We start from the raw sequence: 15,940 nt of genomic DNA, 5'->3' as shown, positions 1-15,940 counted from the left end.
AATTCACATACACATCACAAAAAGAAAACTGAATTGAAACTAGAAAAAAATGAATTAATGAAAACTAATTTCTTCTTCCTTGCCTTTCCTGTTTTGTTTTGTTTTTTATAACAAAATGGGTATCTAGCCCCTGTAACAAAAATGCAAACCAAGTTAAAACACATAAAACAAATATGGCTGCAAGACTATCCTTTGTAGAGTTCACTCATACCCAGTGACTCTCCAACTTACCTAGGTTTGCTAAATCCCCAACCCCAGGTTTACTTTTTTATCTCACTATTTACTGCAACTGTTTCAACACACAAGACTTAAAATTCACCAGAGAATACATTAAAAAGTAAATAGTAGGAGGCTGGGTATGGTAGAACATGGCTTTAATCCCAGCACTCATTTGGAAGGCAGAGGCCAAAGGATTTCTATGATTTCGAGGCCAGTCTGGTCTACATAGTTAGTTTCAGGTCAATCAGGGCTACATAGTGAGACCATGTCTTAAAAAAAGGATTAAATAGAGGAACTAAAAAGAAGCAATACTTATTATATGACTGAAATGTACACTACCTGATCATACTCAAGAATGCACATTAGTCTTTTCATTCATTCTAATCTATTGAATTTAGAATTAGCAAGGGGAAAGGAATCTGAAAGGTGACCTTTTCAGTCAAGGAACAAGGAACACGGGACTGTTACCATTATAGGTTGCACTATTTTTCACAATTAGTTCCAAATGCTCTCGGAATTCTTCTCGAGATGGATAGAGGCGTTTGCGCACATTTTCACGGAGTGTCTGTAGATCCATCGGCCGAGTGATGATTTTATAGTAGTCCTTTACAACCTTTGCATTAACTGGAGTATGGAAAGGGTATGTCTGTGGAAATAAGAGCCAGCACCATTTATGAGCAAAGAACACTTGACAGAGATGTAGCTGGAGTTTTCTCTCCAGTCAGCCAAGCCCCACCAAGCCAGCAGCGCCAAGCCAGCCCCGAACACACAGACGCTTATATTATTTAAACTGTTTGGTCTAATGGCTCAGGCTTCCTGCTAGCTGTCCTTATCTCTTAAATTAACCCATTTCTATTAGTCTTTAAGTTGCTGCGTGGCTCATGGCTTACCTGTACCTTACATCTTGTCATGGCAGCGGCTGGCAGTGACTCCTCGCCTCAGCCTTCCACCTCCCAGAATTCTCCTCTCTCCTACCTACCCTATCCTTCCCGCCTGGCTACTGGCCAATCAGTTTTATTTATCAATCATCTACAACTCATAGCACGACATATAGATTAACAGAAATGGGTTAATTTAAGATAGAAGAACTAGCAGGGCGGTGGTGGCACACGCCTTTAATCCCAGCACTGGAGAGGCAGAGGCAGGCGGAGCTCTGTGAGTTTGAGGCCAGCCTGGTCTATGGAGCGAGATCCAGGACAGGCTTCAAAAGCTACAGAGAAACCCTGTCTCGAAACACCAAAAAAAAAAAAAAGATAGCCTGGCAGTGGTGGCGCACACCTGTAATCCCAGCACTCAGGAGGCAGAGGCAGGTGGATCTCTGTGAGTTTGAGGCCAGCCTGGTCTACAGAGCTAGTCCAGGACAGGCTCCAAAGCTACAGAGAAACCCTGTCTCGAAACACCAAAAAAAAAAAAGATAGAACTAGATAACAAGAAGCCTGCCGTGGCCATACAGTTTGTAAACTATATAAGTTTCTGTGTGTTTACTCGGTTGGGTCTGAGCTGCTGCGGGACTGGCAGGTGAGAAACATTTGTTCTGACCGTGGGCCAGGCAGGACTGGAGAAAACTCCAGCTATACAGAGACAATTACATTTTCCTGGTTTACCAACTCTCAAAAGGATTTTTCAGAAGTAGTAAATCTGTTTTTTGCATTAAGCTATTTTCTTTTTAAAATTTTATTTATTTATTTATATTTTATGTATGAGTGCTCTGCATGTATACCTGCACACCAGAAGAGGGCATCAGATCCCACTAGAGATGGTTGTGAGCCACCATGTAGTTGCTGGGAATTGAACTCAGGATCTCTGGAAGAGCAGAGATCTAACTGCTGAGCCATCTCTCCAGCCCCCCTAAGCTATTCTCTCTCTTTCTTTCTTTCTTTCTTTCTTTCTTTCTTTCTTTCTTTCTTTCTTTCTTTCTTTCTTTCTTTCTTTCTTTCTTTCTTTCTTTCTTCTCCTCCTCCTCCTCCTCCTCCTCCTCCTCCTCCTCCTCCTCCTCCTCCTCCTCCTCCTCCTCCTCCTTCTTCTCTCTCTCTCTCTCTCTCTCTCTCTCTCTCTCTCTCTCTCTCTCTCTCTGATTTCTCAGGACAGGGTATCTTTGTATACAACCTTGGCTGTCCTGGAACTCACTTGGTAGCCCAGGCTGGCCTCGAACTCACAGAGATCCATCTGCCTCTGCCTCCTGAGTGCTGGGATTAAAGGCGTGTGTCACCACACTTAGCAAGGTATTGAATTCTATGGAGCTACAGTTAGAGTTGTCTGTGAGCTACCGAACAGGACTGCTGGGAACCAAACATAGTCCTCTGCAAGAGCAGTATGTATTCCTAACCACTGAGTTGTCTTTCTAGTTCCATATATATGCTAGACACTTACGGAATGCAAAAATGGTTCTTATGAGACATACAAATTTGAGGCTGGAGAGATGGCTCAGTGGTTATAATCACACATTATGCTCTTCCAGAGGACTGAAGTTTGGTTTCCAGCTCCTATGTCTGGGGACTCACAACCTCCTGTAACTTTGATTCCAGGTGATTCAGTGTCTCTGGCCTCCAACGGAATTTGCATATGCATACACAGACACACACACACACACACATATATATAATTTTTAAAAAATGATTCTTGCTACTTCCAATACTCAGAAAGTTGAATTCACATACCCCCCACAAAAAGAGAAAATTGAATTGAAACTAGAAAAAAATAGCTTTATATCCTCTTATAACTCATGTGTCCTTTTGCCTATATTCTGTCCTTCATCACCTAATATTCTATTAAACAATTTAAAAATAGACAAAACCTCAAGGAATTAGGAGTTCCAGATAAACAGGTATACACACTACTGCCATCTAGCTGAAGTAACAGAAAACAAAGGGTCTTGGTTTTCCTATTCTATATATCTAATGTAATGAACTCACATTTGGAAGATCTCTCATGTCATTGATGATAGACTCCAAGATAGATGACAGTGTCACCATAGGGTCTGTCCGGCGCCGATGGATGGATTTATGAGGTCTCTAAAATAAAACAAAACAAAAAACAAGAAATCAGAATTCTTTAGCTAAACAAACAAACAAACAAAAAAAGAAAGAAAACAAAAACACCCTGGCAAATTTTCAAATATACTGACATATTTTAGAAATCTTCAATAAAACCAGACTTTGAGGGCTTAAGCCTATAATCCCAGCAATTAGGAGGCTAAGGTAGGAGGATTGCTGCAAGTTCAAGTTCATAAAATGCTCAGTAAATTCCAGGCCATCCTGGGCTAGAGGGAAACTCAATCTTAAAAGCAAAGTTTGGAGGGGGGACAAGCTAAAGAGATGGCTCAGTAGTTAAGAACCCTTGCTTAGGCGGTGGTGGCACACGCCTTTAATCCCAGCACTTGAGAGGCAAAGGCAGGCAGATCTCTGTGAGTTCGAGGCCAGCCTGGTCTACAGAGTGAGTTCCAGGACAGGCACCAAAACTACACAGAGAAACCCTGTCTCAACACTCCCCGCAAAAAACCCCCCAAAATAATCAATGAATTTTTAATAAATCATCTAATGAACAGTACACATAATTCTCAAGGAACAGACATAAGTACATTTGACACCACAGAGCCATGTCACAGAAGGCTGGAGGAATCAATCAGAACCCATTTGATATGAAGACAATGTGGATACTCACATTCAAATAGTCACAGTGAACAGTGGTTCCAACCCGCCGTTTTTTCTTGGGAGGAAGTTGTTGTTTAGGAAACTTCAGGACCAGGGATTTTCTGCGAACTTCATCTGCACTGCAATCAGTAACATTGCCACAGTGTGTTATTTATAGTTCCAAGAAATAGGGGTGAAGAGATGGCTTAGTGGTTAAGAGTACTTGCTACTCTTACAGAGAGGACCCTGGTTCAGCTCCCAGCACCTATACAGTAGCTCACACCTAGACAGTAACTCCAGTTCCACAGGATCTGATACCCACTTCTGACCTCTGTGGGTACCAGGCATGCATGTGATGCACTTACATATATGCAGGCAAAATACTCATATACATATATACATAAAATAAATCATATAGCTCCAAACAGATTTTTATAGTTCCCAGAAATAAAATAACTACAATGAAAAGGTCCAAAGTATTTAAGTGGGAAAAGTCAAAGAAGCCAAAGGTCAAACAGTCATCTTCCAAGCCTCAGAGTAAGCAGGACCTAAGGACCTCCAAATTAATAAAGAACTAAGCAAATCAAATTTTTTCTCAGTTCCTATTTAGAAAGTGAGGTGACTGGCTAAAGGCATTTTAAGACTCCTCCCAGTTCTAACATTCTATCCTGGGGTTCAAAAGGTAGAACACTTGACTCATTCAGAATATAAATGCATCATCTGGACATGATGGCACACCGGGGCAGCAGAGGTAGGGAGATCCCTGTGAGGTTGAGGCCAGCCTGACCTACAAAGAAGCTCCAGGCCAGTCAGGACTACACAGTGAGATCTTGTTCAAAACAAAACAACACAAACAAAAACAAAATATAAATGAAGAAGCAGGTGTGCCTGCCATCTCTCCAGCCCTTTGCTTTTTTCTAGACAGGGTTTCTCTCTGTAGCCCTGGCTGTGCTGGAACTCACGCTGTAGACCAGTCTGGCCTGGAATTTAGAGATTCACCTGCCTCTCTGCCTCCTGAGTGCTGGGATTAAAGGCATGCTCCACCACTACCTGGCTCAGTGTATAATTTTTAAAATGGGAAATTTTTTAACATCTCCATTTTTAATTTATTAAATGCTCTAAGGGCAAGAAGATTGGATGTAAGCATAGTCTGCTTTATTTATTTTATCTAAACTACCCACATTCAGGTGTGGTGCTTCAAGCCTGTAATCCTAGCTACATGGGAGACTGAGACAGAAAGATTCAAAGTTTGAGACCAATCTAGATAATTTAGCAAAACCTTCAAAAATTCGTGCAAGGGTTTGAGGACTTGTCACTGTGCCTACCAGTACCCCCCCCCCCAAAAAAAACCCAAACAAACAAAAAACAAGCAAAACAAAACAGAAGAAAAACACTACTGTGGTAAGGGTACTTGTATAAATACTAAGACTTAGCCAGGCTTGGGTGGCACACACCTTTAATCCAGCACTCAGGAGGCAGAAGTAAGTGGATCTCTGTGAGTTTGAGGCCAGCCTGGTCTATAGTTAGTTCCACAAGAGTCAGGGCTAGGTAGAGACTCTGTATTGAAGAACCAACTCCCCCGCCCCCAGAAAACACCTAAGACTCACTTCACTACAGAGCATGTACAAAGGCAAGCAGTACTGGCAAATATTACTAATTATAATCCAAAGTTCCTGTAACCCTAGTTCCACTTCAGAGAACAATCACATCCCATTTACTCCTGCCAGCCATCATAATGAACCTTCAACAGCTCTCTGCTATAGCACCCTCTGCCTGCTATCCCTTACCTCTCAATTAGCTGTTTTCCCAAAACGATCTTGGTCCCTTCAACCTTGATAAGTTCTTCATTATCATTATGAATGACTGTCTTTTCCAGCTCCTCCTCCTGTTCCTCTGTCATGGCAACAGGATTAGAAGGTGGAGCATTTGTTTGATAATAAAGGGGACAGAATTTGTTTGTCCTCATGTGCCCGATGGCACCACAGGCTCCACATTTCAGCTGAAACAGAAAACAAAACAAAAAACCCCACAACATGTTAGAGCTGAATAGGCTGAACAGCATGTCAAAAGTAGGAATGAATAAGGAGCAGGGAGAAACAAAGATAGATACCATTATATAGAAAACTGGTTTGGAAAGGTTAAGGTCACAGAGCTAAGTGGCAAAAACCAGAACCAGATATGCTGTATCCAAGTTCACAGTTCTTTCCATTGAAGCAGTTACCTTATCTTATGGTGTCCATGGAATCTTTAACCTAAGTGATGCAAAACAACCTGGATACTATGTATTCTTGTCTTTTTCTGATTTCTTAAGACTTTTTTGTATCTGTATTGGCGTGTATAGGTATATGTGCAAGTGTGTGCACAGGTACCTACTGAGACCAGAAGGGAGGTGTTACATTCCTTGAAGCAGGAGTTATAGGTATTTTTGAACCATCCAATAGAAGTGCTAAGATCTAAACTCCAGTCCTTTGATACAGTAAGCACTCTTACCACTGAGCGATCTCTCTAGCCCCTTCTTTTAATAAGTTACCATTTTAAAAAAGGATTATGAGGATAGGGAAGTAGCTCAGCAGTGGAGTGCTTGCCTAATACATATCAGGTCCTGGATCTGGTGCTCAGTAACAAAGGTATACAAATATAAATAAATGTACCAAACCTACTCAACTCCTAGAGAAAAATGTGTGTGTGTGTGTGTTTTCTTTCTGAGGGCCTCATGTAGCCCAGGGGAGCCTGAGTTCACTATGTAGATTTGTTCCTGGTCCTCCTGTTTCAGCTTCCCTAGTACGGGGACTGCAGGTGTTGTTACAGGTATATTATAAATAATATAACCTAGTGTTCCACAATATTGCTTTCATTTCCAGTAACCAAAGATGACAAAAGCTGAGGGCAAAGGTATGCTATCTTCCTTTGCTTTGTTAGCAGTGATAACATCATTAAACAATTTTTTTTTCTTTTTCCTTCTGAGACAGGGTCTCTCTGTGTTTTAAGCTCACAATCCTGTCTCAGCCCATCAAGTGCTAGGACTGCACTGTGTCCCCCAACACCTGCCTATTGTTCTAGACTTACTTTTAGGTCAGGGCGTTCCTTCATTTTTTTGGGCTTTTTCTCAGGAGGACCCTTCAGCTTCTCTTTTTCCTGGTTTCGTTTAAGTCTCCTCAGCTGCTCTTGAATCCTCCGCCGTTCTTTTCGCATCTCTTCTCGATGCTGCTCATCAAAAAGGGCAAACTTTCGACTGAATCACAGGAGAAAAAAATATGACAGGACCATAAGCAACCTAAATCAAGATGACTACCTGGAAAGCTACCATCTCAGAATATAAGTAATTCATCCAGGCTGAAGTGAAATAAACTGTCTGCCACCTTCACCTTCCTTGACAGTCAGTCTTCCACATGCAGAGTAACATCTCTCAGCTGAAGTCCTGAATAGTCATTAAGATTTTGCTTTTGATTTTTGAGACAATGTTTTACAGCCCAGACTGGTCTAGACCTATGTTCCTCCTGCTGAACCCTCCCAAGTACTGGTATTACAGCAGTGATTTTTGCAAAGCCAAACCACCATAATCCAAACATAGCAAACAGTTATTTCCCCAGTGATTTGGCTCTGTACAAATCCAAAGTTCTAAAGGCAAGACAGTTCTAAATGACAGATTTCCAGGGATAACAATATATATTCTAATCACTACAACTCATGCATGTACTTTGTCTCCATCATTATTTTCCCCACCACACTCAAAAGTACCACATCAAACTCACATGAATTCCTCATCTTTCGTGGTACGTATGCGCACATAAGCATCAATAACAGCTGGTTTTCGGACTGTCTCACAACGAACATACTCCTTCCCCTCTTCATCTCGAAATGTTCGATAAATTTTGAGACAGCGGCCAGTGGCAGAAGAGTTAAGGCTAGTCACCGAAGCTGTATCATCATCTCTATGATTATTTCCTGCTGCTGCTGAGCCTGCTGCTACAAGACAGAAAACAATTTTCAAACATTCCCTCCTAAAACCCAAATGGCTACTTTCTTGGGGTTGAATGGAGATGTTCAACATACCACAAAACTCTAGTTCTACTAAAAATAGAGTTGTTACTAGCCACAGAACACCCTGATTTGCCCTTTCCTGACTTCTTTTTAACCACTGCCAATTTCCATTTTTATCAACATTCTAGAAATACCTTGTTTGCTACTGGAGACAAAAAAGCAATAGTTATACTGTTATTCCTCTGAATAGCAGAGTGACAGAAAACTCTTAGCAGCAAGTAGTTGAAAACATCCAAGCAAGGACTCAGGAGGAAAAAATAAGCCTAGTCTTAAAACCTAGCGTGCCAGGCGGTGGTGGTGCACACCTTTAATCCCAGCACTCGGGAGGCAGAGCCAGGCGGATCTCTGTGAGTTTGAGGCCAGCCTGGTCTACAGAGCAAGATCCAGGATAGTCACCAAAACTACACAGAGAAACCCTGTCTCGAAAAACCAAAAAAAAAAAAAAAAAAAAAAGAAAAAAGAAAAAAGAAAAGACCTAGTGCATGCTTCTCAAACTTTAATACGAATAGGAAACACCTGGGGAATCTTGTAATAATGTAGACTAAACTCAGTAAGTATGGAGAGATGATTCAAGGTGACCCTGCCTTCCTAACAAATTTCCATCAATGTACATACTGTGGTTCAGAACTATATTAGTAAAGAACTGGAGGCCCACAATGGTGTAAGAGCCATATATCTTTACTAAGTAGCCAGAAAAACAACCTTATACAAAATATACAGAGATGGGGAAACAAAGGTAATAAAGACTAGTAAGAATGACAATGGTCACTCTAATCTTCATCTTCAGACTTCATCCTCTCAGAATCTACATGCACTGCCTGCTTGATAGCTAGTATAATCAGAAGAATCACGGGGGCCTTGTTATACATCATCCTCATCATTAGCTTCTGCAATTATTGGATGAGTTTTAGTTCTTTTTTGGATCTAAGCTTCCTTTAAGAATCTCCTGGGGCTGGAGAGATGGCTCAGAGGTTAAGAGCAGTGGCTGCTCTTCCAGAGGTCCTGAATTCAACTCCCAGCAACCACATGGTGGCTCACAACAATCTGTAATGAGATCTGGTGCCCTCTTCTGGCCTGCAGGCATACATGCAGTATACATAATAAATCTTTAAACAAAATATCTTCTGAAAATGATGAATCTTCTCAGAAAATTGCCTATCTACATAAAATTTTAAATATAAATTCCAAGACAACCTGGCAAATTCATCTAAAGATTCTCTATCTTATTTATGTTTTGAAGTCAGGGTCTTATTATGTATCCCAGGTAGGCCTTCAAAAAATCAAGAGCCTCCTGCTTCAGCCTCCCAAGTGCTGTGATTCCAGGTATGTGCCACCATATCTAGCCAGACACTTCTTGTATTTTTTAAAACTGTTTCTCTGGGGGATGAATTCCCAGAAAGCTGATTTGATTTTAAGTACACCACTGGTAGCCCTGGCTTGGCCAGGTACCTGACACAGAAAGAAGATGAAGTAGGCTCTCTTCAATTTTTCCCCCCAGACTGGAGTCCAGTTTGTAGAACTCTCCCTACCTCATCTACAGGTTTCTCTGTACTTATTCCTTATTTTGTCTCTGGCTTGGACTCAATTATAGTGTGCACTTATCCAAACTCCGTTTCTGATCCCTTTCTCTTCTTGTGTGAGAAGCCCCTCACCCAGTAGCATCCGCTGGAGTTCCTTCCGCTCCTGCTCCTCCCGTTCCCGAGATAGCTGAGAGCTCGTTTTCTTGTTCTGCAGCATGTTCTCAATGTTCTTTCCCATTTCTTCAAAGTCACTGTCTTCGGCGGAGCTGCTGTCTGTGTCAGTTGATAAGACTTCAGTTGATGACAAAACTCTAGCAAGAGAGGAAGAAAGTTAAAGACCAGGGGAAACACAAGTGTAGCAAGAAGTAGGATTGGAGGGGATTTAGCTCAGTGGTAGAGGCTTGCCTAGCAAGCACAAGGCCCTGGGTTCAGTCCTCAGCGCTGGAAAAAAAAGTAGGATCGGAGAAATAGAAAATTGAGAAATCACAGGGCGGTGGTGGTGCACGCCTTTAATCCCAGCATTCAGGAGGCAGAGTCAGGTGGATCTTTGTGAGTTCGAGGCCAGCCTGGTCCACAGAGTGAGTCCCAGGAAAGGTACAAAGCTACATAGAGAAACCCTGTCTCCAAAAAACAAAACAAAACAAAAAAATTGAGAAATCAACTTTAAAAAGATATACTAAGATTCCACAAAGTCATGAAACCCCTAACAGAAAAACTACATATTCCTAGACATTTCACAAATCTGTAGTAATTATTTCAAAATCCCTGGGGAAAAAAGCTAAGAAAGCAGCACACAGGCCATTTTTAAAAAATTTTCTTGAAAGAGATTCTCAGTGTTTCCTCTCTCCACCCACCCCCAACCTCAGGTATGTCTTTAATTCCTTATCCTTCTTGCCTTAGCCTCCCAAGTGCTGCTTAGCTCACCAGTACAATTAGATTCATAAATCCTTTTTAACAGCATATTACTATTCTTTCATAACTTAGCCATTAGAGGAAAAAAACATAACCACTTAAAAGTGCCAGGCCCAGGCAAAGTAGGCCGCAAGAACTATCACCAAACCAAGAGATCAAGCTTAGCATTTCATGACTTTCAAAGCTTTTGCTAAACTACTTTGAAAGCAGTAGGTTCAGCAGGCATGGTGGCACATGCCTATAATCCCAATACTCAGGAGGCAAAAGTTAGAGGACTGCCAAAGCTTGAAACCAATATGGGCTACATGGCAAGACCCCGTCTCAAAAAAAAAAAAAGATTTAAAAAAGTTGTGTGTGGTGATACATGCCTTTAATCTCAGCACGTAGGAGGCAAGAAGTTAGGTGATGGGTTCAGGGCCAACTGGGTCTCCATAGTGAGTTCCAGGTCAGCCAGAGTTATATAGTGAAACCTTGTCTTTAAAAACAGGAATAGGTACTCTGGCAGTATTACTACAGCCGGTGCCTGGTACTTCAGATACCCAACCACCTAGTTAAATTTTTTTTCAGGTGACATCCTCTTCATTATACAACAATATCTGGTAGAGCATGGTGGAGGATACCTGTGGCTCAGAATTTAGGAGACAGGTACAGGAGGATCATCAAAAGTTCAAGGCCAGCCTATACTACATAGCAAGTTCCAGATCAGCAGGGCTACATAATAACTCATCCTAAAACAGAAAAATAGTATCTAGGAGCTGAAGGCACAGTTTAGTGATAAAGTACGTGTCTTGCATGTACAAGGCCATTAGTTCAAAACAAAACATGTCTAGGACACTTCCCCCTTCCAGCTTAAACTCTCCACAGTACTGAATTAACATACTTATTCTGTAGGTCAAAGATACGCTGACATTCCTCTTTGTAACGCTCTTGATGCTCAGCCACAGAAAACCTTGATCCACGGGCAAATTTACTCATGGGTCCCTCTCCAGAACGAGCCTGTTCTGTTGACATTGTGCGTACCACATCAATGACTTCCCAGCGGGACAACTTTTTAATCTATAAGAGAAACACAGAACTACATATATACCTCATTTAGGGATATGAAAGGACAAACCAGGGCCATTATTAGAAATATAGACAAGAAAACAAACTTCTAAAAGAAGTTCAGAAAGTTTGGGTAAAGTATTTAGGACCTATCATGATCTACATCACATTAAAAACCCCAGATAGTTCTTTATACCTTCCTATTTTTCTTTTTTTTTTTTTCTTTTTTTGAGCTGAGAATCGAACCCAGGGCCTTGCGCTTGCTAGGCAAGTGCTCTACCACTGAGCTAAATCCCCAACCCCCTATTTTTCAACTATATATAAAGCCTCTTAATCAGAGTTTTCCTCTTTGACACCTACCTCTTCCTCAGGCACACCAAATTTACGGAGAAGTTGTTTGGCATTTTTCAGAGACAGGCGACGAAGGTCTGCATCTGTTCCTGTGACTGTCTTCTTCACTGGCTGAGGCTCCTTATCATCCTATCTCAAACAAAAACAAGTGAAAATCTGTAGCTGAACTCCTAACAGTAAGCATCTATGCCATTCTGGCAAATGAACCATTTCCAGGTCTTCTACTCTATTTCTCCTGCTCAAACCTCATCCTTTCCTCTTTTCATTTCTAGAAATCTAAAGACTCTCACCTTCTGCTGTGTAGGTTTGTTTGGAATCTTCACATAGGAGAATCCTTCACCACAGCCTGTGGGATCTGCTACTCCAGTCACCTCCAGGAGACATTTGCCCTTCATGGCAGCAATGAAGGCTCTGGTAGTATTCCAAGGAGCAGTACGAACCTAAGATAAAGAGGAGGGAGGAGTCAGGGTTTTAGGAAACACTGGTCCACGGCTAAACACTACCTAAAAGAGTAGAATAATTACTCTGAATGTTTTCACGGTTTCTTTCTTTTTTTTTCTTGTTTTTGAGACAGGGTTTCTCTGTAGTTTTGGAGCCTGTCCTGGACTAGCTCTGTAGACCAGGCTGGCCTCGAACTCAGAGATCCACCTGCTTCTGCCTCCCAAGTGCTGGGATTAAAGGCGTGCACCACCACTGCCCGGCATGGTTTCTTAAATTACCTAAATATCAAGTTAAATATAGCAGCTATCCAATGCTCATCTCTCTTCTATGATACTTAAATGACAGTGTTTAGAGATTCAGAGTGCAATCAGGATAAAAAATGTTTATCAATGGTGTTCTTCAGTCCATTATCCCTAGGATTTCAGTAGGTAGTGTTGTACCCACATTCATGATGATCATAGAAGGACAACTGCATTTTATTGTCCAATTTTTCAAATGGCTTTCTTATTCTGATTTTTTTTATAGTAGGGTCTTTAGTCCAGGTTGTAGTCTATCTAATACATAGAGAGTTCCAGGCCAACTTGAACAACTGACCTTCCAAAGTGATGGGATTACAAATGTGTGCCATTTCACCAGCCAAAAGCCTTCTTTCTAAAAGAGATAATGAGCCAGGTGGTGGTGGCACACACCTTTAATCCCAGCACTCGGGAAGCAGAGCCAGGTGGATCTCTGTGAGTTCAAGGCCAGCCTGATCTACAGAGCGAGATCCAGGACAGGCACCAAAACTACACAGAAAAACAATCTGGAAAAACAAAATAAATAAATAAATAAATAACTCAATAAATAAACAAATAAGTAAATAAAAGAGATAATGAGGGCTGGAGAGATGGCTTGGTGGTTGAGAGCACTGACTGCTCTTCCAGAGGACCCAGGTTCAATTCCTGGCACCTACATGGCTGCTCACAACTGTCTGTAACTCCAATTCCAGGGGACCCGACACCCATAGCAAAACACCAATGAATATAAAACAAAAATAAATTAATTTTAAAAGATAATGAGAAGCACCGACTTTTTTAAAAAATGAGTGTTGTAGGCTGGAAAAATGGCTCAGTCATTAAAATTATTTGCTGTATAATCTTAAGGACTGGAGCCTGGCGATGGTGGCACACACCTTTAATCCCAGCACTCAGGAGGCAGAGCCAGGTGGATCTTTGTGAGTTTGAGGCCAGCCTGGTCTACAGAGTAAGATCCAGGAAAGGTGCAAAGCTACACAGGGAAACCCTGTCTTGAACCCCCCCCCCAAAGAAAGAATAGTTTGTACCTTGTTGACTACCACGGGAGGTCTTACTCACTCTGAGGAGTGGATGGGGGTAGAGTGGGAGGGAGGTGAGGAGGCAGGAGAAGGGGAGGGAGGGGGAACTGGGGTTGGTATGCAAAATGAAAAAAATTTTTTTTTCGAGACAGGGTTTCTCTGTAGCTTTGGGGCCTGTCCTGGACTAGCTCTGTAGAACAGGCTGGCCTTGAACTCACCGAGATCCACCTGCCTCTGCCTCCTGAGTTCTGGGATTACAGGTGTGCGCCACCACCACCCGGCCCGAAAAAGAATTTTAATAAATAAATTTATTTTTTAAAAAAAAGGACTGGAATTTGGATCCAAGCACTCAGATAACAAGCCCCAGCCACAAATCCCTGTAACTCCAGCTCAGAGGGATGTGATTCCCTCTTCTGGACTCTGTACACAGGCATACACACATACATACACAAATAAATCAATTTTTAAAATTTTTCTTTCGGGACAACATAGAGAGACCCTGTCTCAAAAAAAAAAAAAAAAAAAAAAACAAAAACAAAGAGAGAGAGACACACACAGAGAAAGGAAGGAAGGAAGGAAGAAAGAAAGGGCTTGATGATCTTTCAGAGGACTCTGGTTCAGTTCCCAACAGCCATAATGTCAGGTAGCTTATAAATAAACACCTGTAACTCCACCTACAGAGAGATCCAATGTCTCTGGTCCTCCAGGCACCTACACTCACTCACTTACATGCACATATCCACACAGAGACACACACATATATAATTAAAGACAAAAATATACAAGGGTTGCTGGGCATGTTGGTATGTATCTGTACTCTCAAGAGTTGGGAGACAGGGAGGAAGATTTAAAGTTTCCAGGCCAGACTGGGTTACAGAGCAAGACTCTGTCTCAAAAAAATAGTTTGTAAAACCTTACTTCATCATCAATCTTCATCTGGAAATCTTCTTCGTTTTCTTCCTCAGGGGCAAAAAAGGACTTCTCTCCATAGCCAGCATCCTGAAAGAGGACAACTCTATGTATAAATAAAGTCAATGGGAAAAAAGTCTTTTTCCTGAAAACAGGTTTTTTTTTTTTTTTGAGCTGAGGATCGAACCCCGGGCCTTGTGCTTGCTAGGCAAGAAGAGCTCTACCACTGAGCTAAATCCCCAACCCCTGAAAACAGTTTTACTGAATATCAAAATATCAATTGTATCAGCATAGAAAATGGATTCTGTAGTTTTCAATGTATGTATTACTATTGTGCATTCTTGAGCTACTAGAAGATATGCCAAAATCCAAGGAATCTGCTCTAGGGATGTAGTTCAGTGGCAGAATGCTTGCCTAGCATGTGCAAAGGTCCTGTGTTCACACAAAAAGTTTTTTTTCTAGACTCATTTTAAAATAATTGATTTTTATTTTATGTGCATTGGTGTTTTTATTTTATGTGCATTAGTGTTTTGGCTGCATGTATATTTGTGTGAAAGTGTCAGATCCCCTGGAACTGGAGTTACAGACCGTTGTGAGCTGCCATGTGGATGCTGGGGACCGAACCCAGATCCTCTGAAGTGCTCATAATTGTTCAGCCATTTCTCTAGCCCCGACACAAAAACTTTTCAAGGAATGCATGTGAAAGTGTGAATAGCTAGGGCCTATTTAAAAGGCAAACTAAACTAAAGAGAGATTCTACAGAATTTCACAGTTGGACCTTTTCTGTTCTAGCCTTTGTAGTGTTTTGAATGAAAATGGGCATAAAGGCTCACAGGGAGTGCACTATTGGGAGGTGTGGCCTTGTTGAAGAAGTTTGTTACTGGGGCGGGCTTTGAGGTTTCAAATGGTCAAGCCAGCCCCAGTGTCACTCTCTTCCTGCCGCCTGTACATAGAGCTTCTGGCTACCTCTCCAGCACCACGTCTACCTACATGTAGCCATGCCTTCTGCCATGATGATAATGTACTAAACCTCTGAACTGTAAGCCAGCCCAAATTTGGAATGTTTTCCTTTGTAAGAGTAGCTATTGTCATGGTGTCTCTTCAGAGCAATAGAAACCCTACCTAATGGGGCTGGAGAGATGGCTCAATGGTAAAGTGTAACCAGAAGGTTTCTCCAGTCCCACCCGGTTCTGCCCAGTTCCACCTGGCCCGTGATCCTGCAGCTGCTTATAAAATAATCATTCAGAGGCTTAATATTATTTACAAACTGTATGGTCTGTGGCAGGCCTTTTGCTAGCTAGCTCTTATAGTTTAACTCAACCCATAACTATTAATCTATGTATCACCATGTGTTCCATGGCTTCACCTGCATCCCATTTGAGCTATCATCTTTGCCTACCTGGGAATCTGAAAAGTCCTTTTCCTGATTGTTATACAAAAGAGTCACCACTCAAATGAATGATCTATCAATTTTTAAAGCAAAGCAATAGGACTTAAGTCCCTCACAGAGCCTCACATTGACATTTAGCTACACTATAACTTTCCCTAGAATCCATACACAC

General features: G+C 41.6%; 1 protein-coding gene across 7 annotated transcripts in view; it reads right to left on the bottom strand.

Annotated features, from left to right (window-relative positions):
- Window positions 1–15,940, bottom strand: part of Taf1 (TATA-box binding protein associated factor 1) — a 76,797-nt gene that overhangs the window by 39,076 nt on the left and 21,781 nt on the right. For 6 of the 7 annotated variants that reach the window (XM_036174324.1, XM_036174325.1, XM_036174322.1 and 3 more), the window contains exons 18-28: window positions 14,388–14,468; window positions 12,007–12,156; window positions 11,726–11,845; window positions 11,202–11,377; window positions 9,542–9,720; window positions 7,601–7,814; window positions 6,915–7,080; window positions 5,636–5,847; window positions 3,880–3,988; window positions 3,132–3,230; window positions 688–865 (exon numbers count right to left, since the gene is read on the bottom strand). In XM_036174324.1, coding sequence (XP_036030217.1) covers window positions 688–865; window positions 3,132–3,230; window positions 3,880–3,988; window positions 5,636–5,847; window positions 6,915–7,080; window positions 7,601–7,814; window positions 9,542–9,720; window positions 11,202–11,377; window positions 11,726–11,845; window positions 12,007–12,156; window positions 14,388–14,468 — 1,684 coding nt within the window. The remainder of the gene's footprint in view (window positions 1–687; window positions 866–3,131; window positions 3,231–3,879; window positions 3,989–5,635; window positions 5,848–6,914; window positions 7,081–7,600; window positions 7,815–9,541; window positions 9,721–11,201; window positions 11,378–11,725; window positions 11,846–12,006; window positions 12,157–14,387; window positions 14,469–15,940) is intronic. The other variant, XM_036174319.1, reaches the window with a different exon arrangement.

This window comes from Onychomys torridus, chromosome X, assembly GCF_903995425.1.
Source record: "Onychomys torridus chromosome X, mOncTor1.1, whole genome shotgun sequence".
Classification (NCBI taxonomy): domain Eukaryota; kingdom Metazoa; phylum Chordata; class Mammalia; order Rodentia; family Cricetidae; genus Onychomys; species Onychomys torridus.
The sequence above is the reverse complement of the archived record's forward strand: the minus strand, read 5'-3'. Positions and strand labels throughout refer to the sequence as shown.